The 25,860-nt window shown below is 38.5% G+C and overlaps 2 protein-coding genes across 7 annotated transcripts in view; one reads left to right on the top strand and one right to left on the bottom strand.

Moving 5' to 3' along the window:
• The first annotated feature begins 993 nt into the window (after positions 1–993).
• si:ch211-168k14.2 (phospholipase D1) lies at positions 994–23,120 on the top strand. Its single transcript, XM_060877264.1, has 26 exons — positions 994–1,132; positions 2,796–2,926; positions 3,393–3,538; positions 4,002–4,119; positions 4,212–4,277; positions 5,659–5,717; positions 5,840–5,932; positions 6,503–6,655; positions 6,763–6,912; positions 7,229–7,312; positions 8,136–8,217; positions 8,308–8,418; positions 9,440–9,649; positions 11,847–12,048; positions 12,590–12,721; positions 12,933–13,067; positions 13,651–13,769; positions 16,743–16,856; positions 16,977–17,087; positions 17,167–17,252; positions 17,418–17,531; positions 17,753–17,802; positions 20,409–20,543; positions 20,957–21,110; positions 21,322–21,439; positions 22,668–23,120. Exons 1-26 carry the CDS (start codon positions 994–996, stop codon positions 22,890–22,892), a joined length of 3,237 nt encoding a protein of 1,078 aa, XP_060733247.1. The 3' UTR covers positions 22,893–23,120.
• A 236-nt stretch (positions 23,121–23,356) lies between these two features.
• nalcn (sodium leak channel, non-selective) overlaps positions 23,357–25,860 on the bottom strand; it is an 87,677-nt gene continuing 85,173 nt past the window's right edge. For 5 of the 6 annotated variants that reach the window (XM_060876099.1, XM_060876102.1, XM_060876100.1 and 2 more), the window contains 3 exons: positions 25,407–25,556; positions 25,196–25,310; positions 23,357–24,420 (listed from right to left, as the gene is read on the bottom strand). In XM_060876099.1, the coding sequence (XP_060732082.1) occupies positions 24,278–24,420; positions 25,196–25,310; positions 25,407–25,556 (408 nt within the window). In that variant the 3' untranslated portion in view covers positions 23,357–24,277. The remainder of the gene's footprint in view (positions 24,421–25,195; positions 25,311–25,406; positions 25,557–25,860) is intronic. The other variant, XM_060876098.1, reaches the window with a different exon arrangement.

Here is a 25,860-nt window from a genome sequence, read left to right as displayed (position 1 = left end):
ACACACACACACACACACACACACACATCATCTGCACATGTCTTGAACAGTGTATTTCAGCTGTTCAAATTCATTGTACAAAGAGGTTCAGGGGTCATGTGACATCTCCTCAAGCCATATTTGTCGTGGCATTTAAGCTCGGCCTTTCCTTGAGTACACGTTCCATTAAATCATGCGAAATCAATGTCTATCACCCTGCATGGGACCAGAAAACATTACATCCTCTCATCTTCTGATGGCCAGAATGTCATTTTGCACTTGGACCAATAGCATGGTTGCTGGTGTGGAGAGATGGGGAGATGCCCCCTCATTAACAGCTCTCTCCCTGAGCGTAACAGAGAGCTGAACACTACAGCCGGCAGATATGAAATCCATACTTCATGCATTTTGCATGAGGGGGCAATGATCAGTGGCTGCAAGCCAAGTGTTTTTTTTTGTGCAAATGGGTATTTACTAAAGAAATTACTAGCGAAATAGAGCTAATTAAGAACAAAGTAATATTGTCACATAGACACTAGAAGCAAAGCTAAGGAATTAAACAAACAGGAATGTTCAGATTTATGCTTAAACACCTAGAAATCACACTTCTTCATTGGAATAAATAATATACATCATCAACATATTGATATTTAGTAATAAAATTATTGATTACATATTTATATCTAGCAGGTTATGATGATATAACAATAGACTGAATTTGTTCATTGCTTGGATGTTTTTTGTTGTTGTATTTTTACACGTGTTTACTTCTTACTTGATAAAACTGCAGTGAGGTTTTATTATGTAAAGAGAATTGTTATTGCATAAACCGGATTTTATTTCTTCTGTATTCTTTCTACAGTCTTGTCCCATTTTTATGATGCACACCAAATGTATTCGTTATAAATTGATTTAGATTTCATTACAAAACTAACAAAAAATGACAAATTACAAAAAAAAATTGGCTTCTGTGATTGCTTCTAGACATTATTTGGAGTGTGAGTGAGTCAGGGAATGGCTGTGCGTCAGAAACCCCTCCGTCTGAAGCGGATGGAGACAGACACGAGTGTCTTCGTGACCAGTCTGGATCACCTCGACCTGCAGGACAATTCAAAGGATCTGGATGTGGACCAGTGTGATGCCAAACTGCAGGGTCTGTGCCTGCTCTTATAGTGGTCTTTTACTCCATTACACACTGCTAGTCATACATGATTTATTCAAATTATTTTTCAAGAATTGATCATACACTAAATCTTCATATTGATATATAAACATCATCCTTTACTATGATTTTTGACATAGAGTTTTAGATGATTATGCCAAGAGGAATAAATTCAATGAATCTATCTGATGCTTACATTTTATGATTATGATAATGTCATATAATACCTGATACCAGAGGCCTATATAAATGCTCCTAAATAGTTATTATTACATGCATGATATTTAAAGCATAAGTAAACTGCTAGTCTTGTAATATTTCAATTAATGTCAAACTTTAGTATTTAAAACAGTATAAAATTTGCTGTTATAGGAAAATAATCCTGAAGTGGATTATATTCCGATAGCAGAGCATCCCAAAGTATTTTATTCCTCTAATATAACAGCAATTTGCCAACACTAGCATTTTGTTTTATTAAAAAAATGACACCAGAGATTTAATCTGTTTCTAGTTATGTTTAAATTTGTGACCGTTTAATTCAATCATCAAGTCTTTCTCATAAAGGAAAAATAAAATAGACTATGTTAACCCTGACTGGTACAAGTGATGGCACTGGAGATGTAATAAACATTACAATAACGTTCTAACAAAGATATAACTTATAACAAGTGCATCAATATTAAATTCAGGATTTTAGATATTAAACGGATCTAAGATGGGCTTCTGAAAATGATGACGAAAATAATATATGTAACTGTGCTTTGACAGGGTTGTAGTATAAAGCACATTAACTAAGTAGAAGTTTTGCTATAATATTTTTACCAGCTAGAATGCATTGTGAGAATAACAACATGACACTGTTTGTACCTTGTGTACTTAGGAGTAGATAGTACTAGAGCATTTTTTGTGACATCTTATATTTTTCTTGTAAATCATCACCACTAATCCACTATCACTGTACTGTATAAAAGGATTTTGGAGTGTGGTAAATACAACCCATGCAAATCATTTCAATTTCTTTCAGAAGAATACATAGGATGAAATCAACCTGTTGGTGTCACCACAACAAGCACATAACATAACAACACTATTGTGCTTTTGTAGAGATTTTACAGATACATGTAGCTTTGTCAAAGGGATAAAACACCATTTTTAAAATGAGCTACTGTTTTTGCCTTTTGTTATCTATCTGTACATTGCTGTTGTGTTTCAGTATTTGTGATATTCTTGTGTTATCTGCTACAACAGAGCGTAGTGACCCCTAGGTGCCAATATTATAGTCCTCCAGCTGGACTCATGAATTGCCACCCTGGTGGACTTCAGTTGTAGCCTCTCTCCCCCTCAACCCATTATTGTGCACTTCAAAGTTTACATAGTCCGTCTAATCACTTACTACTATTGCACGATTGCTAGTTTGTTATGCTGCTATCTGCAGGCCTAAAATTACAGGTCCAACATTAGACCAGTGGATTTTCAGTGTGTGTGTGTGTGTGTGTGTGTGTGTGTGTGTGTGTGTGTGTGTGTGTGTGTGTGTGTGTGTGTGTGTGTGAGTTTATAATCAGTTGTATTCTGTAGGTTGTTGGCTAGAAATGTGTTATAAAGTGACTTTATATAAAGTGATATCATTATAATAATAATCCCTGCTTCTTTTCAGAATCAAGAAATCATACTTTTCAAGCAATATATTCGTTTCTTCCGTTTAAGTCTTTGGATTGTAAGGTGTTCCTTGACGACATGCCAATCCTGGTGCAGGTGACAGAGGTGGAGCGCTTTACATGTACAAGGGTAGATAAAAATATTTATTATCTTAACACTACAGACACAACCAGGGACATTGGAAATAAGATGAAATTTTAGCCTTTCAAAACTTTTACTTAGGAATCACTTTCATCTACCAAAGACTAACTACAAAGATGTGTATATGAAAATGCAGATTATATTATATTCTAAAATATATATATTTTAAATTCTAAAGATCTTTTCCTTCTTCTTCTTCTTCTTCTTCTTCTTCTTCTTCTTCTTCTTCTTCTTCTTCTTCATCTTCTTCTTCTTATTATTATTATTATAATTATAATAATAATAATAATAATAATAATAATAATAATAATTATTATTATTATTATTATTATTATTATTAGTAGTAGTAGTAGTAGTAGTATTTTCCTTTCATTGAAAAAAGGCTTATTTAATTGTATGTGTAATATTTTGAACTGGCTTTAAATGATATCATGGTTTTAAATTTCTCTGAAAGGTGTTGAATCCTAATCTGTACACTATCGAGCTAAGCTACGGGAACTTCAAATGGAAAATCAAGAGACGTTTCAAGCATTTTCAAATGCTTCATCAGGAGCTCCTTAAGTTCAAGGCCTTATTAAAGATCCCGCTGCCGAGCCGTATGTAAGCTATACACACAAACACACACATGCACAAATACACTAACTTCCTTTAATTGCCTTTCAGCCCTGTAGAGAATAATATTATTCTTAGCTCAAAATCCAACCTTAGTACTCAGAAGGGAATCTTTTAAATCTTTAATAGTTTTTAAATAAAAACATTTTTGAAAAGTAACAAAAAAACCCCACTTCTCTGAATGGTGATTAAGCAAAGTTCACGTTTCCAGTTGGGGATAATCAGTCCAAGTGCAAAAGTGCCACATTCTCACCAATCTATTGAAGCCCACTGCCCTGTGCTGACAGCTGTCCCAGATGTGCTCCCCCACAGCTGTCTGTTAGTGTTCACAGCACCACTGTATAGACAATGCTGATGATTGTCAGATCTTTGCAGCGAAATGGATCAGAGACACAACCAACAACTTGGTGATAATGATAATGTTAAACTACAAGCTATATCTCTCTCCCAGTCACTCAGTCAGAAGGAGTTCAGTGGAAGGTCACAGGAGGTGTCGGCCAGGACATATGCCCACGCTGCCACGCAGACCTGATGCTTTAGTCAAGGAGGAGCAGCTGATCAGCAGAAAAGTTACATTATAATCTTACTCCTTATTCTTTTCTCTCTCTTTTTATTTATTTACTGGTTATTGTAATGAACTTTGTGCTTTGTGACTCTTCAGATGCAGCTCGAAGACTATCTCAAGAACATTTTGAAAAAAACATTATACAGGAATCATCCTGCAACAGTAAGTTAGGGTTAGGGCTAGGGCTAGGGTTATATATATATATATACCCTCACCGGCCACTTTATTAGGTACACCTGTCCAACTGCTCGTTAACACAAATTTCTAATCAGCCAATCACATGGCAGCAACTCAATGCATTTAGGCATGTAGACATTGTCAAGACGATCTGCTGCAGTTCAAACCGAGCGTCAGAATGGGGAAGAAAGGTGATTTAAGTGACTTTGAACGTGGCATGGTTGTTGGTGCCAGACGGGCTGGTCTGAGTATTTCAGAAACTGCTGATCTACTGGGATTTTCATGCACAACCATCTCTAGGGTTTACAGAGAATGGTCCGAAAAAGAGAAAATATCCAGTGAGCAGCAGTTCTGTGGGCGCAAATGCCTTGTTGATGCCAGAGGTCAGAGGAGAATGGCCAGACTGGTTCGAGCTGATAGAAAGGCAACAGTAACTCAAATAACCACTCGTTACAACCGAGGTATGCAGAAGAGCATCTCTGAATGCACAACATGTCGAACCTTGAAGCAGATGGGCTACAGCAGCAGAAGACCACACCGGTACTAGTAAGGTGTACCTAATAAAGTGGCTGGTGAGTATATATATATATATATATATATATATATATATATATATATATATATGTATATATATATATATATATATATATATATATATATATGTATGTATGTATATATATATATATATATATATATATATATATATATATATATATATATATATATATATACATATTTGATGCTGGTCTCTATAACATTAATGATGTGCTTTGAAAGCCATTATCTATGCTGGTTATGGAATGACTTCCATCACTTTTAACATCTAAAAATCTAAGACAAGCTGGCCTTCATTTTTGGAAGAATTAAAGCAAATTCCAATCTAGAAATGTATCCAATAAAACTTGTATTGTAAGAATAAATGTAATCATAATTTCCTGAAATATTAGTGAGTATACTGCAAAAAAAAAATGAAAAGCTTAACAAGTTATCTAGAATAAATTGAAAGTTATCCAATATTTCTCATTGTGAGATTACTCTAAGAGAAATAACCCCTATTTCTAGACATATTTACCGCTTAATATTTTCGGGGGTTTTTTTCCACAGATCGTTTTCTGGAAATAAATTGTTAAAATAAAACATGATTCGCCAACAAAATAAGAATATTTCGAGAATACAAAAGTTTCAAAGTCTAGAAATAGGGTTTTAATAATCTTACACGTTTCCTTGTGAAATATGAGATGAATCTGGCTAGATTCAAAATATGTTTACTTGCTAAAACATCATTTTTACAACATGCATATTTACAATAGATTGTTTGAAATGTTTTTGCTTAAAACTAATGACCAACTTTTGTGTTCGATTTCAGCTTGAATTCTTAGAAGTGAGTCAAATATCATTTATCGAGGAGCTTGGACCAAAGGGAATGTAAGAAGAAACCAGGATACACTGTCTATGATATAAGAAAGATCACACACTTCTGTTTTTTTGTTATGTATATCTTTTTTCTTCCTTTTTGAGTGATTTATTTTCATTTCCTTTGTCAAAAGTGAAGGAATGATCCTAAAGAAATCTGGAGGAAACACATTCCCAGTCTGTTACTGGTGTGGGTCCAACAGCGTGTGCTATCGCTGGTCCAAAAGGTGACGCCGTTCCTATATACACATTTAACTATCGCTATCCTTTCTTTAAAAAAAAGATAAATATCACTTTCCCACCAAAAGCAATATGTTCATCTCTTAAATCATGCGATACTGCCCATGTTTGTTGTTGCTCCAAACCACTCCCTTTAAGAGAGAAGACCCGATACCTCGTTTTCTGTCCAGCTCAGGCTGACAGACTTACAGTCATCAGCGTGTGACCTGCAGTTGTAGCATGAAACAGCACTGGCTCTGAAATAAGTAGGACAGAATAACACACTGTCTTGTTGAACTATCTTCATGTGAGGAGAACCACTGTTTTGATTTCTGTTTTACAGGCAGCTAGGGTTACGCCTGCATAATTCACACAGCTCATAAAAGCAAATAATGCGGGTTTAGCTCCAATTGAATTGTGCGTCTCGGGTTGCGGTGCTAGCTGAGCGCTAGGGTCGGAGCATGTCTTTTGTTGTGGCTGTTCACTTATTTCTGCTTATTACAGCTGTTTTCTTATGGTGACTAAAGCGGCTCTCGCTCATGTCTCAGCTCTCATCAGGCGCCTGCTTCATGTTTCAGATGGCTGGTGGTGAAAGATTCCTTTGTTCTCTACATGAAGCCAAAAGATGGCCAAGTAGGGACAGTGATTCTCTACGATAAGGGTTTCCACATCAAAATAGGGACGGAAGAGACCGGAGTCAGGCATGGTGTAACAATTGAAAATCTCTGTAGGCACGTTTACTGGACTATTTGCTTTTACTTCATTGCAGAGTTAATCTTTATTCGTACCATTTAATCACCTCACGCTTTCACCTCGTCCTTTTCATTCTTTATTACAGGGCACTTACCATTAAGTGTTCCACCTATAGGCAGGCTCAGTGGTGGGGGCACTCCATTGATGAATTTGTCCAAAGGTTTGGTCAGGATTTCTTGAGAGAAAATCGGCATGGCTCATTTGCCCCTGTCAGAGAAAACACTAAAGCACAATGGTGAGGAACAATCTAATGTCGAAGAGTAAAGTTTCATTATTCACAGTGTATTTGAGCTTTATGCACTACACTATAATGCTCTATAATTACATTTAAAAAAAAGATTTTCTTTCTTTTCATCAAACTTTCCGCCATCATATTTTACAGGCCGCTTCTCCAAGTCAGTTCGATATTTTGTTCCTTGTAGTTCCTTGTACTGTAGTTAATAGATCTCTCTCATCTTGATTGGTTTTGTTGGAACGATTTCTTTATCTGAAATATCTGCAAGACACCCTGGTACTGTTTTTAAACAAATCTTCCCATGCCTTTTTTGAAGGTTTGTCAATGCAGCTGGGTACTTTGATGCCATTGCTGATGCCCTAGAAGGTGCAAAGGAGGAAATCTTCATCACAGCCTGGTGGTACAGATTAGACTCAGCATCAATCATTCCACTTGTTCCTAGTTTTGGCGACGCTGTGAGCACTTATTTCGCACCCCTTGATGTTGTAGAGGAATATGCAGGACTCATGCTTGCACAAAGTAGCGTGTGTGCTAGTTTCCAGAAATTAAATCACATTCCACCTGGGGATATTTGATATGAATATTTCTGACAATGTGTAAATACCTGGCTGCCTGGAAGAAATGCAAAGATTATAAATCTTATAAAAACTATCGCTTCCTTAAAACAGTGGAATTTATGAGGATGTGGATATATTATTAACTTAATCCCAGGGGGGGGAAAAGCACAACACAAGTGTACTTATATAAACGTATGTGTACTGTGTCTAATTCTTACTCGATTTAAAGAAGTAAGGAGGGAAAATAATTGGCTTATGGAATTTACAAAGGATTGAAGAAGAAAAGTAAATATTTTTATCTGATGAAAATTTCAGACTTTTTATTTATTTCTATGTTTGTTAATGTTATGCTAAAACTAGTTTTAGGCTAAATATAGAATTGTCCTTGCTAGTTGCCTATTGAATATTTATTTGTTAAAATAAATAAATAAATAAATAAATAAACACTTTTACTCTTTAACTCGGTAAGACTCCAATCATATTCCATAATATAAATTTTATATCCATAAATTTTTCGAAATTAGTAATTAAGTAACAAAGTTTTTTTCCACCTCTGATTTAAATGATTTAGCAAAACAGGAGTTTTAGTATTCCAGAACACGTCAGCAGCAATTTTCAAAGATCCTACAGTTGTACTGTATTCACTTCTTTTGCTGATGTCTGTAGGCTGAGTCCGGAGATCTTCCTGAAAAGACCTGTCGTAGATGGTAACACATGGAGATTAGACCATGTCTTAAAGAGAAAAGCAGTGAGTAATTTCAGCACCTTACAAAGATCTCTGATGGAATAAAAGATGAATGTCATGATGAGTTTCATTGTCTTCCAATTCTCATGCTAGGAGCAAGGGGTGAAGATCTGTGTCTTGCTCTACAAAGAAGTTGAAGTGATCCTGGGCCTCAACAGTGAGTACACCAAGAAGACTCTGATGGGCCTTCACTCCAACATCATGGTGAGTCATACAGTATGTCAAATGTTTCTAGAAGCTGCCCCCTCTCCTCCAGTGACAGTGATACAGAGGGGAGCTGTCTGCCTGCATCAGCCTTACCCTCCCTCCTCCCCTCCAATACTGCTATCCGACTCCTGCAGCCAGTCATATCCCACTAAGAACAAAACCTCTATCAAAATATATCATGCATAGTGCCGGAGCACCCAGCTTGCTTCTGGCCTCTGGTCATAGGGAGTGGCAGCATACTTAGACCATGTTTGAGTTTTGCCTAACTTCACAGCAAAAAAAAAAAAAAACAAGCGGGGAGATCACATGGTTTTAAACCCTACAGATCTCATCTGGTTATGGTCAGGTTGTTCCTTGTCGAATGTCCTGGTAAGAGCTTCAGGCTGCAGTCTGCCTTGGTCACCTTCAATTCGGAAGAGCCTTCATGGCATCATGGCTGTGTGGCACGCATCGCTGCAGCAGGCTAACCCCAGGCTGGGAAGAGATTGACACACCGTCATATTATCTTATTGGAGTGGTGCTTGAAATTGTGCAGAAGAACGGTGCTGGGAAGTGGCTGGGGACCCACACCCTAAGGAGATGGGTAGCACCACAGCTGGGTGGAGGTAGTCTTGGGCTCCGCTGGTGTACAAGCACCTGCTAGGGGCAGTATCCTCTGGAGGCTCTGCAAAACCTGCTGGAGACGCAGCTGTACTTGTTTCTCACATTGGATGCCACCAGCTTTTGAGCTCTGCTATTTTTGGCAGTGAGCTGTCTGTAGCGAAAACAGGAGTTTTGTTTTTCTTTCTAGCAATCTTTCAAATATACACAAATCAGTTCAAATGGTTTGTTTAATAAAAGTGTGATTAAGATTTTGATTAAGATCATGGATCAGCATAAAGAAGCTGAAACTGAAGTAGACTTTGCTTGTCAATATAATTTACCCACTGCTGAAATTTACCATCCATTTGTAATGTTTATAGAAACCACTGATGTATTATTTTGGGAAGAAAGATTTTATATCTGTCTTGAGTGACAGGTGATCCGCCACCCTGACCATGTACCTTCCACATCATTACTCTGGGCTCACCATGAGAAATCAGTGGTTATTGACCAGTCACTGGCATTCCTGGGAGGTATAGATCTTGCCTATGGGAGATGGGATGACTCCCAACACAGACTAACCGATGTGGGTAGTGTGAGAAGGAGTCCTCAGGCCAGCCCGGCAGTTTCCCCCGACCTCACCCGTGTAAGTAATACAAGCAAAGTTTCATCATCATCATTATCACCGTCATCATGCTTGTTGACATCAACATATAATTATGATAATATCCTTCATATAGATGCACAGAGAAATGTATTAATACTAATATCAAGGATTTCAAACCAAACCTCTATACCATGTCAGAGAGCAGCAGGTGACTTTCTGTAGTACAACTCCTTAATGAAAATATTTCACCAACACTGTTCAAGGATATACAGTAAATAGACTGAAGGGAGGCTCAGAAATAGAAGGTATCACTAGCTGTTCAGACAGCCTTCTCCTCTGAGCCATAAGTGAATTAGACAGGAGTAAACTTGCTGTAAATGTGACCCGTGGAGAGCAATAGCCCACAGTGGCACTGCAATGTTTGTCAACATCAGGCTGCCCTCATCAGGGAAGGTGCCACGCTATCGCCAGCTGGGTGTTTCTGAGATCTGTCACAGTGCTCAGTAGGGGAATGAAACATGCACCTGATGTTGTGAAAAATCTTACTAAACAAAAATCTAAACTTCGGAAGACAAAGGGGTTTAGGGTGTCAGGAAATCAGACTTTTGAGAGAAACGACTAAACCGAGACAGATCATCTGAATCAATACAGTTGTGAATCAGTACAGTTTCTCTATAATTATTTCCCCAAATTCTCATATTATTTGTAATAATAATGTAAATTTCAGGTTTATGACACATGTAAACCAGTCAATCACTCACAAATCACTCACATGGTCATTTTCCAGTGTAAAAGTTACAAACCTCTTACATGGTCATATTTGGACCCTGATTATGTGGAAACCACCAAGCTGTTGTTATTGGACCCAGGCACTAATGAAATGTCTCTGTGTGTATAACAGGCAGTTTATGTTCTTTAAATCTACATGAACAATTCATGAAGGCGATATAATTTATCCCGGAAACATAATTACGTTAGTTATAATACATGTTATGAATATATAAAAAGGGAACATTTTAGCAAGTTCCGACATGATCCAACAGGTACGTAGATTTTTTTTCTCTCCCTTTGTAACAGGGCAGAATATTGACCAGAGAAGACCATCATGGACTGCATTTAAAACCAGTACCAGCTTTGTTGTTACATGGATTGATTTTGTGGTTAGGGTCTGCAGGTCTGGATCTTCCTTTTTTTTCCACTAGCAAACGTAAAATCGCAATTACAGAGCATCTGGGGCACAGTTGAAGGGCCTGCGGTTGCTAATCCCAGTGCTCTCACGCTGAGGAACATCGCCTGGCCTTACTGGGTACTTCCTTCCCCTGGAGAGTTGCATTAAACATAAAGGGTCTGCATGGATGAGTGACTCAACAAATTACTGGGGGCCACTGAATGGGGAGAATGATTTCTCTTATATGCCCCCTCTTGCAGGCTGCAGTCTACCTGCTTGCCATTGTGTCATTAAATATGGGCCTGGGCTTTTAAATAAACATGATTTCAGCCCTTCAAATCGAAGTGTTTATTGCATGTACTTAGGGGCTTCTAGGCTCATGCATGAGTGACTGTATCTATCAACCCAAGTCTCCTCGACTGTAAAATCTTTGCTAATATACATGAAACTGTTACAGCTGTTGGTGTAACCTTTTCCAAACGTTTCCTAAGGAGCCTAGTGATATTTGCACTTAATAAAATTATACCCACCGGGAGGAGACTGCTGTGACATTTGCCATTTGCCAAGTCCAGACCACTATGATTCTCCATGAGCCATTAACCCGCACACTTCACAGGACATTTTTCCTGCTGCATTCAAAAAGCGTTCAGTATATGGGGTCAGAGAGGGCTTAACTAACAAATTACACTCACCGATACTCTAATTTATGTCATGAAGTCTAGCCATTGATTTAGGACAGGTGGACCATTACTAGAGTCTACAGGCGACTAAATACTTCAGCTGCCTTCAATATCGCCATAATGTAAACATTATGCAGCAGCACTAAGTGAGGGTAAGCATGTGAATAGACTGAGTTTTCTTTGCTAAATATATAGCAGCGATAAGTTACAGCTTATCTCCCTATGGATGCTGTTTGTTTACTGGAGAGCAGGTGGCAGATATTACTGTGGAGATACTGTCACCGAGACGTAGGTCAGTCAGCATGTGTTAACACGGTATTAAGCAAGACAGTAAAATGGTAAAAGCTAACAATTTGCCAGACCTTGAGTGCATTCCTTATCCAATCAGGAGGCTGTAGGAGTGTCTGAAGAGGATAAGCAGCTGAAGTTCAGGTCAGTGATGGAAGAAGAGGAGTTGGATGGAGAAGCTGCAGGAGAAACCTGTTTGGTGGAGGAGCTTGGAGAGACCAACCCTAACCTCACTCTGTCTGTCAATCGAATCCACATTACACCAGCAGAGGACAAGGGCAGAACAGAAGGCACAGGGTTCAGTAAGAAACCACACACACACAAATGATAGACGTGTACACAGGACCGTGGAGCTAGATGTTACCTTTCTGCATTGATGCTAGAAAAAAGTTGCATCCTGATTGGACTTTGGATAGGACTTTACTGGACAAACAGCACAGTTGAATTCTCTATTCTGATTGGTCTGATTCATCTGGCAGTATTTCTAGGCTTGTTTTATTAGTAACAGCTTGCATCTTGACTTGAATGGCAGAAGCTGTACATAAATAAAAAAATCTGTCATTGTTGATATGAAGTTTTCTGCGAGGTGACTTTTATTTATCAGAAATCAGCATTTATCAGCATTTATCAGAAAGAGGCTGCTGAGGGAGCAACTATTTACAGCTGTGATAACGTAAATGATAACTTGTGTTGTGGGCATTTTACAAATGTAACTACACATGGATTAAAGTGTCATTCATCAATAGAAAATGTTAGTGTTATGAAATCTTTGTGGTTAGTATAAGACTTTTATCAGAATGTTGTGTGTGTGTGTGTGTGTGTGTGTGTGTATTCCTCATACAGAGCACTGCAACAGAAGGAACAGTGTGAGCTCTAGATCGCTGCTTGTCCCAGAGTGGTACAGTAAGAGCCTGTCTCTGCGCTCCACTGACTCCTACACACTGGGCATGCATCACTTCCATCTCCTACCTCATGGTCAGCACCACACACACACACACACCCACACACACCCACACACACACACGCACACACACACACGCATGCACGCACGCACGCACGCACACACACACACACACACACAATATATATTTTATATATTTCCTTTCAGCATATAAAGAGACAATCACAGAAAGAGGCCTTGCTTAATGTTTGTATTCCTGGAGCTTTTCTTAATTTTTTATTTCAGACACTAGCTCACTCAGAAGTCACAGCTCGCTCAGAAGCAGCACAGAGCTTTGTGGAGAGACTCGCTTCTGGCACGGCAAAGATTACTGCAACTTCATCCTCAAAGACTGGGTCAAACTCAACAAGCCATTTGATGGTACTGAAAAAGAGGGGGGGGGGCGAGAGAGAGAGAGAGAGAGAGAGAGAGAGAGAGAGAGAGAGAGAGAGAGAAAGGGGGGAGAGAGAGAGAGAGATGAAATATAAAGTTTTTATTATTTGGTTCCAAGGTGCTCCTCACACTTTTTTTTTTTTTCCATTTTTTCCATTGAAGTCCAATTCTGAAGGACATGATTCATATTACTTACTTTATTATAACCCAGCTGCATGTGGTCATATGAAAGAAACATATGAATAAACTAAGGAAGTGACGGCTTCACCACAGAATTGTGTTTTATATCAGAAAAGAAATGGATTCAGTCGGAAAGAAAAGAAGCCAAGTAGAAGAACTCTTGATGAGAACTATAATCATTTCCAGTACTACTTTTTTCAATTTCTCACTCTGGCTATGACCCAGAAGAAATATGAGCAGTCCTGACATCTTTTCCATTGCCAGAAACAGGAACTTAGGCCTTGTTATGATGATCAGCATCTCAGAGTCACAGTGAAATAAATATATTCAGTACACACACTGTATCAACTTCCATTTAAACTGGTTTGCTGTGTGCTGTTATCTCGCACAGATTTCATCGACAGGTATAAGACACCGAGGATGCCCTGGCATGACGTTGGAGTCGTGGTACATGGGAAAGCTGCTAGGGACATCGCCAGGCATTTCATCCAGCGATGGAACTACACAAAGGTAGGGAAAAAAAGGGGGAAATTATTACATGAATTATTATTATTATTATTATTACTATTATTATTAATAATAATAATAATAATAATAATAATAATAATAATAATAATAGGGGGGGCACGGTGGCTTAGTGGTTAGCACGTTCGCCTCACACCTCCAGGGTCGGGGTTCGATTCCCGCCTCCACCTTGTGTGTGTGGAGTTTGCATGTTCTCCCCGTGCCTCAGGGGTTTCCTCCGGGTACTCCGGTTTCCTCCCCCGGTCCAAAGACATGCATGGTAGGTTGATTGGTATCTCTGGAAAATTGTCCGTAGTGTGTGATTGCGTGAGTGAATGAGAGTGTGTGTGTGTGTGCCCTGCGATGGGTTGGCACTCCGTCCAGGGTGTATCCTGCCTTGATGCCCGATGACGCCTGAGATAGGCACAGGCTCCCCGTGACACGAGATAGTTCAGATAAGCGGTAGAAAATGAATGAATAATAATAATAATAATAATAATAATAATAATAATAATAATAATAATAATAATATCATTATACATAATGATAGGAACTTTTCTTTAAGTGTGTAATATCACCAGGAGGTCTGCAATTAATCTAATTTAATTTAATATTATTTTATTTTATTTTGGTAATCGAGAGTGGAAATCACAACTCACCAGTGTCAACATTATCGCCGTTCTTATAGATTTTAACCTCAGTCATCAAAAACAACTAGACTTAGGAATACTTGAATATATTTTCACAGCAAGCTAAATATTGGAGTATGAAGTATGGAGTAAGAATAATGCAGTAGAGATATTCTTATTAAAAAAAGTATACTGAAGGGTCATCAGGATAATTTATCAGTTAAAGTGCTCCATGGCTGCAAAAAGTTTTCAAAGCTCTGGTTTAAACAACAGATCTTCTATTCATTCTGAATTGATCTGTGATCCGTTCTGTGATACTACAGTCGTCCATATGCAAATCTACATAAAAAAAGTTAGCAATATGAACTAAAAAAATTCATCAGAATTAAAGATCAAAAACATGCATGAACCTCAGCCACCCCCAACCTCTTGTAGTCTTTTTTTGAAGTGATCTTTATTAGCTTGAGCTTAGCACCCCCTGCAGTTGTGCATTGTGTCTTGTTCTGAATGCCGACAGCATTCAATGGCGAGTCTGCTCTCCCAGCTCCCTTTTAAAGCAATTAGAGGCCTTTTTACTCTGATTGTTCAGTAATTGAATTGGTTTGAGGCCTGTATGATTTCCTTTGCAATATGCCAGTCATATTTCAGGCTTGGCTACAGATCAGACACTCTCCTGGTGAATAATTAAAGTGGAAGGAGCCAGGTGTGTGCACAGCGCAGGAGGCCAAACAAAAGGCGGCTGAATGCTTCTGATGAGGTGTTTAGGGGAAATGAGAATTCTGCGCTCAAAGACAGTGCACTCTCATTTATTTCCTTTGGTGCCAGTTGACTGGTGCTGATTAGAGATCGACACTCAGCTATTTTCTGTATTCATCACGCCACAAAGAAAAAATGTCAAAGTGAGAACAATTCAATCAGTAATGAGAGTATGCAACAGTATGACATACTATATTAGCACATTTCAGTGCATGGGCTTGTTGTTGGCTTTTTATTTCAATTACTTTTCTTCCTTAGACATTGGGGCAGGATTTTCCATTAAGACATAACGATTCTTTTATTCGCACACTGTAGAGTCCAAAACTGAGAACTTGAACCATCAATAAATTACAAGAAAATAAATGCTCCTATACCAAATCAGGGACTGATAGTCCAGCATTGTGCTATCGAATCTCTGTCAGAGATATAAACTAATACTTTCTGATAGACAAACACAAGAACACAGATAATGCTACCCAAAAACCAGCACACTCCTCTCTCCCTCCTGAGCAATAGCTATTCACACATAAATGCCTCTCAAAATAGAGACAATGCCAAGCCGGGCACACACACACACACACACACACACACACACACACACACACACACACACACACACACAGAGGCTATTTTTGGGGCTGTGACGATTTGGATGTTGTGAATCTCTGTCAAGGTCAGAGCCGTTTGGGCTGCCTCTCGGATGCCTGCCAACATCCTGCAAGTCCGGTTAAGATCAGTCCTCCCTTCAGGATTCAATAGGTTTTAATCAACACATTTTGCCAGTTGTTAATTGCCTGAGATGCCTGCTGCTAAAATAAATTCAATACTTTTATTGTATTAGTAACCATCTGTTTAAAAACACCAGGTCCAGATTATTGTTTAGCCTGCGGTCAATGTTGACACGCAGTACAGCTTGCTAATTTGCACGCCGAGCATTTCCTCCAAGAGGGGTGAAAGCGTTTAAGTGTGAAATGTGCGGAGAGGAAAAAACACATTACAGAGACCCAACGTGACCGGATAATTAAACTGTAAAAACAAATAGTTTTTACATAAAGTTTATATCTGACTTGAGCTAATTCTTTTGAAAGATGATCCAAATGTAGTAACACTACCTCAGTTAAGATGCACTCCAGTATAAACTGATACACATAGGGCGAGAGAATTTAAAATGCAAAACCATTACAGCTGCTTTGTGTATTAAAACATGATAAAGAGAACAACAATGGAACATATCATTTAAGCCAACAGCAGTTAAGCTTTAGATGAGCAGTGGTGCAGATCAAAACAGTCTGAGTGTCGTCTGGTAAGGACAATAGTCATTAAAAATGCAGTTTGAAAGTGTCTTTAGCCTCGTGGCCTTGCATTTATTGTAATCAAGCGCACTGTTAAGGACAAAGAGGGGGCACGGCAACTTTTATTCAACCTGAAGGGAGTTCTCAGCCTCATGAGGTGCTCAGCCAGTGGGCTGGGGTCGATGGTCAGCACGGTGGGCTACATGGATGTGTTGGAGTAATTAGCGCTCTTTAAAGGTGTGATTGGGGATTCGACAAGTGACATGCTGTCTGATTTTAATCAGCTCTCCTTTATTTTCTAGCTGGTGAAGAAGCGGTCGGGGGCGACGTGTTATCCCTGCCTGGTGCCCAAGTCTCTTTACGAACCCAGCAAGCCACCCAAGCTCTGGGTTAAATACACGCAGGCCAACGTACAAGTAAACACTGGCACCATGAACAATGAACTTCTCTTCTGACTAAGATAAAAGCTAAAAATGTGCCTACATATGCAAGAGCAAGCTGTAATATAAAATCCATTTCTTTGGATTAAATGGCAGGTGTTGAGATCAGTGTGCCAGTGGTCCATCGGTACAAAGGTGCATGAAGAGTCCATTCATCTGGCCTACATCTCAGCCATACAGAACAGCAAACACTTCATCTACATAGAGGTAGAATTCAGGTTTAAAACTGAAATCATACGTACATCGCTATTTCTATGCAAACAATACAAACTTATTTGTGTCACAGAATCAGTTCTTCATAAGCTGTTCTGACAAGACCGTACACAACAGCATCGGAGACGCACTGACTGAGAGAATCCTTCAGGCATACAGGTGTGGACATATGTTCCTCTCTTTATCTCTGTCACTCACACACACACACACACACACACACACACACACACACACACACACACACACGCACCAGCACAGTGTGAGACACTTGTCAGACAGGCCAAGAAGCTTGCCCGTGCCTCTGATCATGTCTCAGTCCTGTAGAGAGAAGAAAAAGTTCCGGGTGTACGTGGTGATGCCTTTGCTGCCCGGCTTTGAAGGTGACATCTCCTCTGGAGGGGGACAAGCCATCAAGGCAATCATGCACTTTAATTACAGGTAATCAGTGACACATGCTTCATCTGTAATCACCAAATTGCTTCAATTAAACGCTTAGACGCAGACTGGACAATTATACACGGGTAACGCCGAAACAACAGGTCTCACGCTACACAGAAGCCATTACTGGGCAATGATGAAAGGGAAGGGGGAGACAGGTGGACTCGGGATCATGGAGATATGTAATAGTGACATTCACGTTGCTGTCTATGTACCTTCAGGACCATGTGCAGAGGAGAGCACGCCATTATTGACAGACTCAAACGTGTGAGTAAGTAAAGCTGTTTACATCTTTCACTTTAGGCTGTCTGGACTCAATACAGAAAAAAAATTCACGTAACAGATGTTTACATATTTCAAAATAACATGTTGTTCATGAGCCTCTTATCGGAGACCACTTTATTCATAAAAATCCTCCAGATCCTGCACTTTCTTTGCTTTTCCAGCATTTGATGCATATCTGGCTCTATCCAACAGTAGTCATATGGTATTGAGATCCATCTTTTCGCACTGTAACTATTAACATATGCATGTGCGTACACAGTACAATAACCAATTCACCAAGGGAACACCTTTATTCTAGAGGCAAGGCTTGGCTTAGTGCTTAGGAAAAGCAGTAGCCTTTATTTTTATTACACATTAGCACAATGAAATTGGAATCTTTTCTTCACATATCCCATCTTTGGAGGTTAAAGTCAGAGCACGGGGAATCTACGATACAGGAGAAACGGTTAAGGGCATTATTGGCTCAAGTGGTTAAGGCTCTGGGTTGTTGGTCGGAAGGTCAGGGTTCAAGCCCCAGCACTGCCAAGCTGCCACTGTTGGGCAGTTAAGCAATGGCCTTAACCCTCCTTACTCCATAGGTCAAGGTGTAACATAGTTGCCCCTGTGTTCTGACTTCAACATACAGTTGGAATTTGTGAGGAAAAGAATTCCACTGTAATGTATATTTGGCAATAATAAAGGCTTCTATGCTCCCTATTTCATTTCGTTTCACTTGGCAGTTCCGGGGATTGAACCATGACTCGCAACAACCAAAGAGCCTTAACCATTTTAGCCAACACTTCCGAAGTGTCCTTCCCAGTCCAAATGCATTATATTAACCTCCATGGTGGGTTCAATTCTTGTCTCCTAAATCAGGGGCTTCCTCCAGGTACTTCAGTTTCCACCCCAGTCCAGATGCATTATAGTTTGATTGTCATTTCTAAATCGTCCACATTGTGTCCTATTTTTGGGTGGCACTCTGCCTACTCTCTTGTGCTTCTAGTTCCCTGGGATAGACTCCAGGCATCCTTTGACCCTGTCAGGACTCTGTCAGGACATTCTCTGCTGGAATATTAGGTGGCGCTCTGTCCATGTGCTGTCACGTGCTTTGCGTTTGGACTCACCTATTCCTAATTGCCTGTTAATTTTCATGGCCATTTATTTCCCCCATGTTGCATCTATCTTCGTGGAGTCCTCCTCTTTTCGTTGTTGGTTTATGTTACCTGTTTGTTTAGCCGTGTTTTTTGTTTTCATGTTTTTTTTTGTTAATAAATCATGTTTGTTATCCCTGCCTGTCCTGACAGACCCTGTACAGGTACAGAAAATGGATGGATGGATATTTATATTTTTTTTATTTATCTTTATTAAAGGTCAGTACAGACATCACATCTCTAAGGTGCATTAAAACAGTTTAATGCAGCTTGTGGTGGTCTAGCAACGTGTATCCTGGTCAAGTTTACAATGGATGTGTATGTACTGTATATACTGCTGTATACTGTATATTGTCTTCATTTGATATCTTTTCTATTAAGGTGTCATTCAAATAGAGCAGATTTAGAACAAACGTGTAAGAAAATAAAAGGAAAAACGTAAGATATAAATTAAGCAGAGACAGAATCAAGTAAGAGAAATACCAAAGTCACAGCAGCGTTCCAAGTTGAAATAAAACAGGATTTCTTGATACAGTATAATCTGATGGTACTGGTAATGATTTACCAAGAATATAGTCGAGCTACATTTAATTTCTTAAATGTAATTTCAAATGTAATTATATTAATTCATTCATTCATTCATTCATTCATTATAATTGTTTATATGGGGGGGCACGGTGGCTTAGTGGTTAGCACGTTCGCCTCACACCTCCAGGGTTGGGGGTTTGATTCCCGCCTCCACCTTGTGTGTGTGGAGTTTGCATGTTCTCCCCGTGCCTCTGGGGGTTTCCTCCGGGTACTCCGGTTTCCTCCCCCGGTCCAAAGATATGCATGGTAGGTTGATTGGCATCTCTGGAAAATTGTCCGTAGTGTGTAATTGCGTGAGTGAATGAGAGTGTGTGTGTGCCCTGCGATGGGTTGGCACTCCGTCCAGGGTGTATCCTGCCTTGATGCCCAATGACGCCTGAGATAGGCACAGGCTCCCCGTGACCCGAGGTAGTTCGGATAAGCGGTAGAAAATGAGTGAGAGAGAGTAATTGTTTATATAATTCTAAATATAATACATATTTTAAATGTATATATTTTATATATTTTATTATAAATATAATTATATTCATTCATTATAATTGTAGAAGCACTTTATTTACAAAATTCTTTAAAGTGAGGATTAATGAAAAATTGTTGATTTTGTTTAAAAGCACTTTCACTTTACAGAATTACTTTACATGTGTGTAAGACTTTTGACAATATGTATGTATACTGTGTATAATGCAGCTTCTATATTAATGCCTTTAATAGATAGAACTGAATAATTCATAGTTGATTGGAAACGTTGTGGTTACATTTTCTGAAGATAAATGTCCAACACATACTGTATGTAATGTAAGTGCACATACAATGTGTGTGTGTGTGTGTGTGTGTGTGTGTGTGTGTGTGTGTGTGTGTGTGTGTGTGTGTGTAGTGGCTGACTGCTGGATCAACTACATCTCTTTCTGTGGTTTACGCACTCATGCTGATCTGGATGGTCGTCTAGTTACTGAGCTCATCTATGTGCACAGCAAGCTCATGATCGTGGATGACCGTACTGTCATCATCGGTCAGTCACGCTGCTGACAAATGATACACACCCACACACACACACACACACACACACACACACACACACACACACACACAAAGAGAATAGAATAGGACATTAAAGTGCATATGTTAATACATGTATATATCTGCTATCTAGCGTAATTATGCTTGTTTATATTCTATTAATGCCTAATTATATTTCTTCAAGAACTGTGATTGATGTGATATTATAAGTAGATCTACTGCAAAGGTCAGGTTAATTATTATACAGGACCTGCACAGCTTGGCTCATGAGCACTAATAAGAATTTTTAAGAAAGACCTCTAGATGGCAGCAGAGCCAAAGAGATGTCATGCACGAGCCCTATGTATCTACAGATACATCATTGAAATATAAAAATTATTTTTATAAATGTGTGGTTTTATGCAGGTTCTGCTAATATCAATGACAGGAGCATGCTGGGGAAGAGGGACAGTGAGATGGCTGTAGTGGTGGAGGACATGGAGATCCAGGACTCACTCATGGATGGAGAGAACTACCAGGCTGGCAGGTTTGCTCTGTCCCTACGAATGGAGTGCTTCAGGTGGGCTGATTTCAGTGCATTCAATCTTCTATTTTTTAATGATAAAACATCTTTGACCATTTAAATATGTATTTGGATATTAACACAAAACCCTAATATAAAGCAAATATTTACCAGGACACATTTTACAGACATAACTGTTGGTTGTGATGAGTTGAGCTAATAAGATTTATTTTGAGAAAGGATATATGAGCACATGTGTATGTGATAGGATTGTGCTTGGACTGCTGGGAGACAACAGCATGGATATCAGTGATCCTATCAGTGACAGGTTCTACAAGGAGATCTGGATGGTAACTGCAGCCAAAAATGCCAGTGTTTATGACAAGGTAAATAAAAATGTGATGGAGTGATAAAACCACAGCATGTGGTGTTAAATAAGTAAGAACATTAGGTCAGTATTAGAATAGGATCACTGTCATCAGTAAAGTAAAATGAGTTCATTGATTCTGCTGTTACTTTCACTTAGTAGCGGATCTAGCTCCAGTACTTTAATCAGGTTATATGATAATACGAGTATAATTGATATGATGTTATTTATTAGGTGATGTCATCATTATGTATCCTGTAATTAACCAACATTTCTAGGTCATAAGGGCAGTAATATTAATAATGAAAAAATAAAATAAATATTTGTTTAACTGTTTATTTTACTTAGATTTATAAATAGAAAACTATAACAAATAATAAAATGTCATAAAAAGCTTAATAATTGACCCAGATAAGTGGAAGAAGATGGATGGAAGGATGGATAGGAGGGAAATTGTAACATATGTGCATGTGTATATGTGTATATATGTGTGTGTGTGTGTGTGATTTATTTATATTATGCTATTTTAAGTTGTTAATGTTTATTGAATTGCCTGTTTTGTGCAATTTGTTCCATTTGATCAAGAAGCCATCTGTTGAAGTATCGGCTCATTTTAAATGCGGTTCCTAATTTTATTCTATTTATTATTTTGTAAGTAGAGATGGAATGACACCACCTTTTTGTTTTTAAAACTTACATTTATAATGAAACTTTGAGTATCAGCTGATATCAATTCCCATATGATGTGTGTGTGTGTGTGTGTATATATATATATATATATATATATATATATATATATATATATATATATATATATATATATATATAAAGCTTTTTAAAATGATTTTTAACCAAAGCACTTGACAAACACTGGACAAAATACATAGCTAAAATACCATTCTACATTATTTACACTGTTTCATCATTTACACATTATTTACACAAACTGAAATATGGACTTGGACATAACATGGACTTGATGTTGGACTTAATTATATTCATCGCTTGAGATGATGTCAGGCTCAAAAAATTGGCTTGAGGATAGAACTGCACCTGACACACACCTCTGATTTCAGCAAACTCTTTTTAACTAAAGAACCTACAAGTGTTCAGCTATGTTTGAGAGCTGAGCACAGTTTCAGTATTAAGTCCTAGGTCAATATTGCTCACCTATAAATATGAGCCTGTACTAACAGCACTGAGTGTTGGTGAGTTCATTACAGTTTGGTGGTATGCTGTGTGAGCAGGTATTCCGGTGCTTACCCACGGACAAAGTCCTGAATTATAAGATCCTGAAGGAGTACATGTCCCGCTCCTGCATGGCCACTGAAGACTCCATCCAGGCCTGCGCTGAACTGAAGAAAGTTCGCGGCTTCCTCGTCCAGTTCCCTTTCCATTTCCTGTCTGAGGAAAACCTTTTCCCTTCCTTGAACTCTAAAGAGGGTATCATGCCCGTGGAGCTGTGGACCTAGCTCTGTAAATGTATTCATTCATTAGAATGATAGAAGAATTAAATAAAACATGAGAAACTCTTTATTCACCTAACACAAGCTTAACTGTTATGCACTTTTACACTCTATGTATGTTTGCTTCTTTGGTTAAACAAAGATTAACACATAGAGCAGAATTCTACACTACCTCTTTAAGGACAAAGGACCTAATTATAGTTCAGTCATTTCTTCCCTTTCTTTTCCATTTAATAGAGATATAATAAACACATATAACACAATGACTATTTTTTTTATATAAAAATCAAAAAGCACCATGTTACTGTAAACGAGTAACCCCATATTGACCATAAATAAAGAATTTTTAACCTTTGTCTCTGATCAGTTATTAAACAGGAAATTATAATAACATTGCTACAGAACATCATATTATTATCAAGCTTTATTATTTATCATTTAAAATCACAGTACAGCTATAAACTGCTTGTTTTTACAAAATAGATTTATGATATGCTTATTTTATCTATTAAATAACTTAATATGATTTTTTTGTAATACTATTATTAGTAAGATTTTGCACAGATAGCCTGAACACACAAAGGTACATTCACGGTCTTGTCTGCAGTGTGAAGACAGTCGCTCACTGTACCAGATACACATGACAAGACATTTAGAAATGCAGCAACTCAGGAGCAGCCTTGGAGGTAAAGTAAAGAAGAAAAACACTGGCACAAAGACAAAACAGTGACAGAGTAAATCTGTATGACTTGAACGTAGACATAGAAGAACGCATATTGACACTAAAACTCTGTCGCCGTAAACATTGCATTTGGGTCTCAAATTACAGTTCTGTTACGTTTCCTGAGGGCTCACACCATCTACTCTTTGTGTGGCTACATTACTAACACTAAAGCTTACAGAGCTCTTCCTCCAATGACGATGTGTTCTCAGACGTAGCCGAGCAAGAACGGCTTGCTTTAAAAAAAAAACTATGATGAGTATAAATCAATACACATTTCCTCAGTTAATGGTAATGAATTCATAATATATAAAAGGGTGAATGGGTCTTTTATAAACCTCTATTAAACCACAAATGGAAGCTTGCTTTCGAAATGGCCTTGGAACCAAGTTTCTGGGAAGCCAATTGGAGAAGAAAAATATATTTAAACAAAAATGTTTTTTAATGGAATACAGATTTCTCTTCGCATGTGCATACTTCAACAATGCATATTTTAAGCATGTTCAAATGCATATATCTTCACCAGTAGCCATCAATTTGTCTAACAGGCAGGAGCCTTTATTGGACATTACTCTGGCAAAGAGCTAAAGCTGGGCAACGAGCAGAAAGAGCTCATCCTGACAGCATATACCATGGTGCTGAAGCGTGTGTACGCTTGAACTATGGTCCCTCAAATGTCAATGAGGTCATCACCGCTCTCGTCGCTCTCCACGGTTAACTGTCGAGTCCACCACTTTTTAACCTCTGAGCCCGAGGAGGCCTCGTCGTTTACTGGGTTCATCTTGCACACCATGGACTTCACGCTGGTGCGTCCTGAACGAGACAGCAAGCACATCGTTCAGCGGGACTCGCAGAGAAGTGTATGAAACACAAAATTACACAACCTGCAGTGTAATCGTGCGTCCTGATCTGACCAGTCTCTTTTTCAGTTTATTTTAAATTCAATTATTTGTGATACACTTTGTGGTACAGAATTTTATCCCTTTTCAGCATTAATGGAACACTTTAGAAAGTTGAACCTAATTATTAAGAACAAATTATTTAGCAAATATGATTTTGAACCTGAATGTGGTTAAGAAGTAGATATCACAAGTGCACATAAGGTCCATAAGATCAGATGGCAGGCGAACACATTTTTTACCAATATTTTATTACACTATCTACTTTTGACAGACGCTTGGAATTGAACGTTTAGTTGATTTGTATTAAAATGAGTCTTATTTCTGAAGCCCATATGCTGGCCAAATGAATGATTTATTGCCCTCTAACTCTAAGCAACCATCAAATTTAAATGGATAACATTTTTATAACTATCTACACTTGCTTCATTTAAAGGATACAGGCAATTTTATTAGTACCTACAATGTGCTCTTTTGTCTGTTGTGAAATGGTTGTTGGATTTGCAGTATATAGTTGTATATAGTTGTTTTACATGTTTTAAAGTGTCAGTTGATTTCCTTTTCTCCATACAAGGAAAATTGTTGAAATTCTTGTTTTTGGTCTTTATCCATTCTAACTACATGTTGGTTAAATCATGTTCACACCAATGAGAGAACTAATTGCTGGATCCTTGGTATGGGGTGCTAACCTGTGGGCAGTCTCCACTGCCCCAGCTTCCTCTGGGGGCGATCTGTAGAGTCTTGCCTGTAGCTGCTACGGTCTGACAGAGTAGGGCTCAGCAGAGTCTGCAAGCCACTGTTCTGCTGAGGAATGGCACCATGTAAAGCCATTAAACTGTACACTTATTGCTCATCAGGAAGTGCAGTGTGTGAGTGCATGTGTGAGTATAAGTTGAGTACCTCAGGCTGTGTAGGGTTGTCCTGGTTATTGGTGTTGGCTTCGTCACTAGGCAAAGTAGTTTCAATACTGGGTGGGTTGAGTAGGCGACGTAGGTCCTGCTTCTGACTCTCACGCAGACTCAGAATGATGCTGCATGACTGCTGCTGCTTCTGAGGGAAAAGAAAGGGAACAGTGCGATACACATTAACATGAATTTACATCATGATTACATCTATCTATCTATCTATCTATCTATCTATCTATCCATCCATCCATCCATCCATCCATCCATCCATCCATCCATCTATCTATCTGTAACTACCTACCTACTTACCTTCCTTTTCCTTCCAACCTTTTCTTTCTTTCTTTCTTTCTTTCTTTCTTTCTTTCTTTCTTTCTTTCTTTCTTTCTTTCTTTCAGAAACCAATACAGTTTCTCGGATGTCAATAATTTGACTGAAATAATTCCTATAGG

Source organism: Tachysurus vachellii, chromosome 8 (genome assembly GCF_030014155.1).
Source record: "Tachysurus vachellii isolate PV-2020 chromosome 8, HZAU_Pvac_v1, whole genome shotgun sequence".
Taxonomy (NCBI): Eukaryota; Metazoa; Chordata; class Actinopteri; order Siluriformes; family Bagridae; genus Tachysurus; species Tachysurus vachellii.
The sequence above is the reverse complement of the archived record's forward strand: the minus strand, read 5'-3'. Positions and strand labels throughout refer to the sequence as shown.

Excerpts from the sequence above, each read along its gene's own strand:
- si:ch211-168k14.2 (XM_060877264.1), top strand. The coding sequence starts at position 994 with ATGGCTGTGCGTCAGAAACCCCTCCGTCTGAAGCGGATGGAGACAGAC. Across the intron at positions 5,933-6,502 it reads TGCTATCGCTGGTCCAAAAG|ATGGCTGGTGGTGAAAGATT; the intron begins GTGACGCCGTTC and ends TTCATGTTTCAG. Across the intron at positions 17,088-17,166 it reads AACACTTCATCTACATAGAG|AATCAGTTCTTCATAAGCTG; the intron begins GTAGAATTCAGG and ends TTTGTGTCACAG.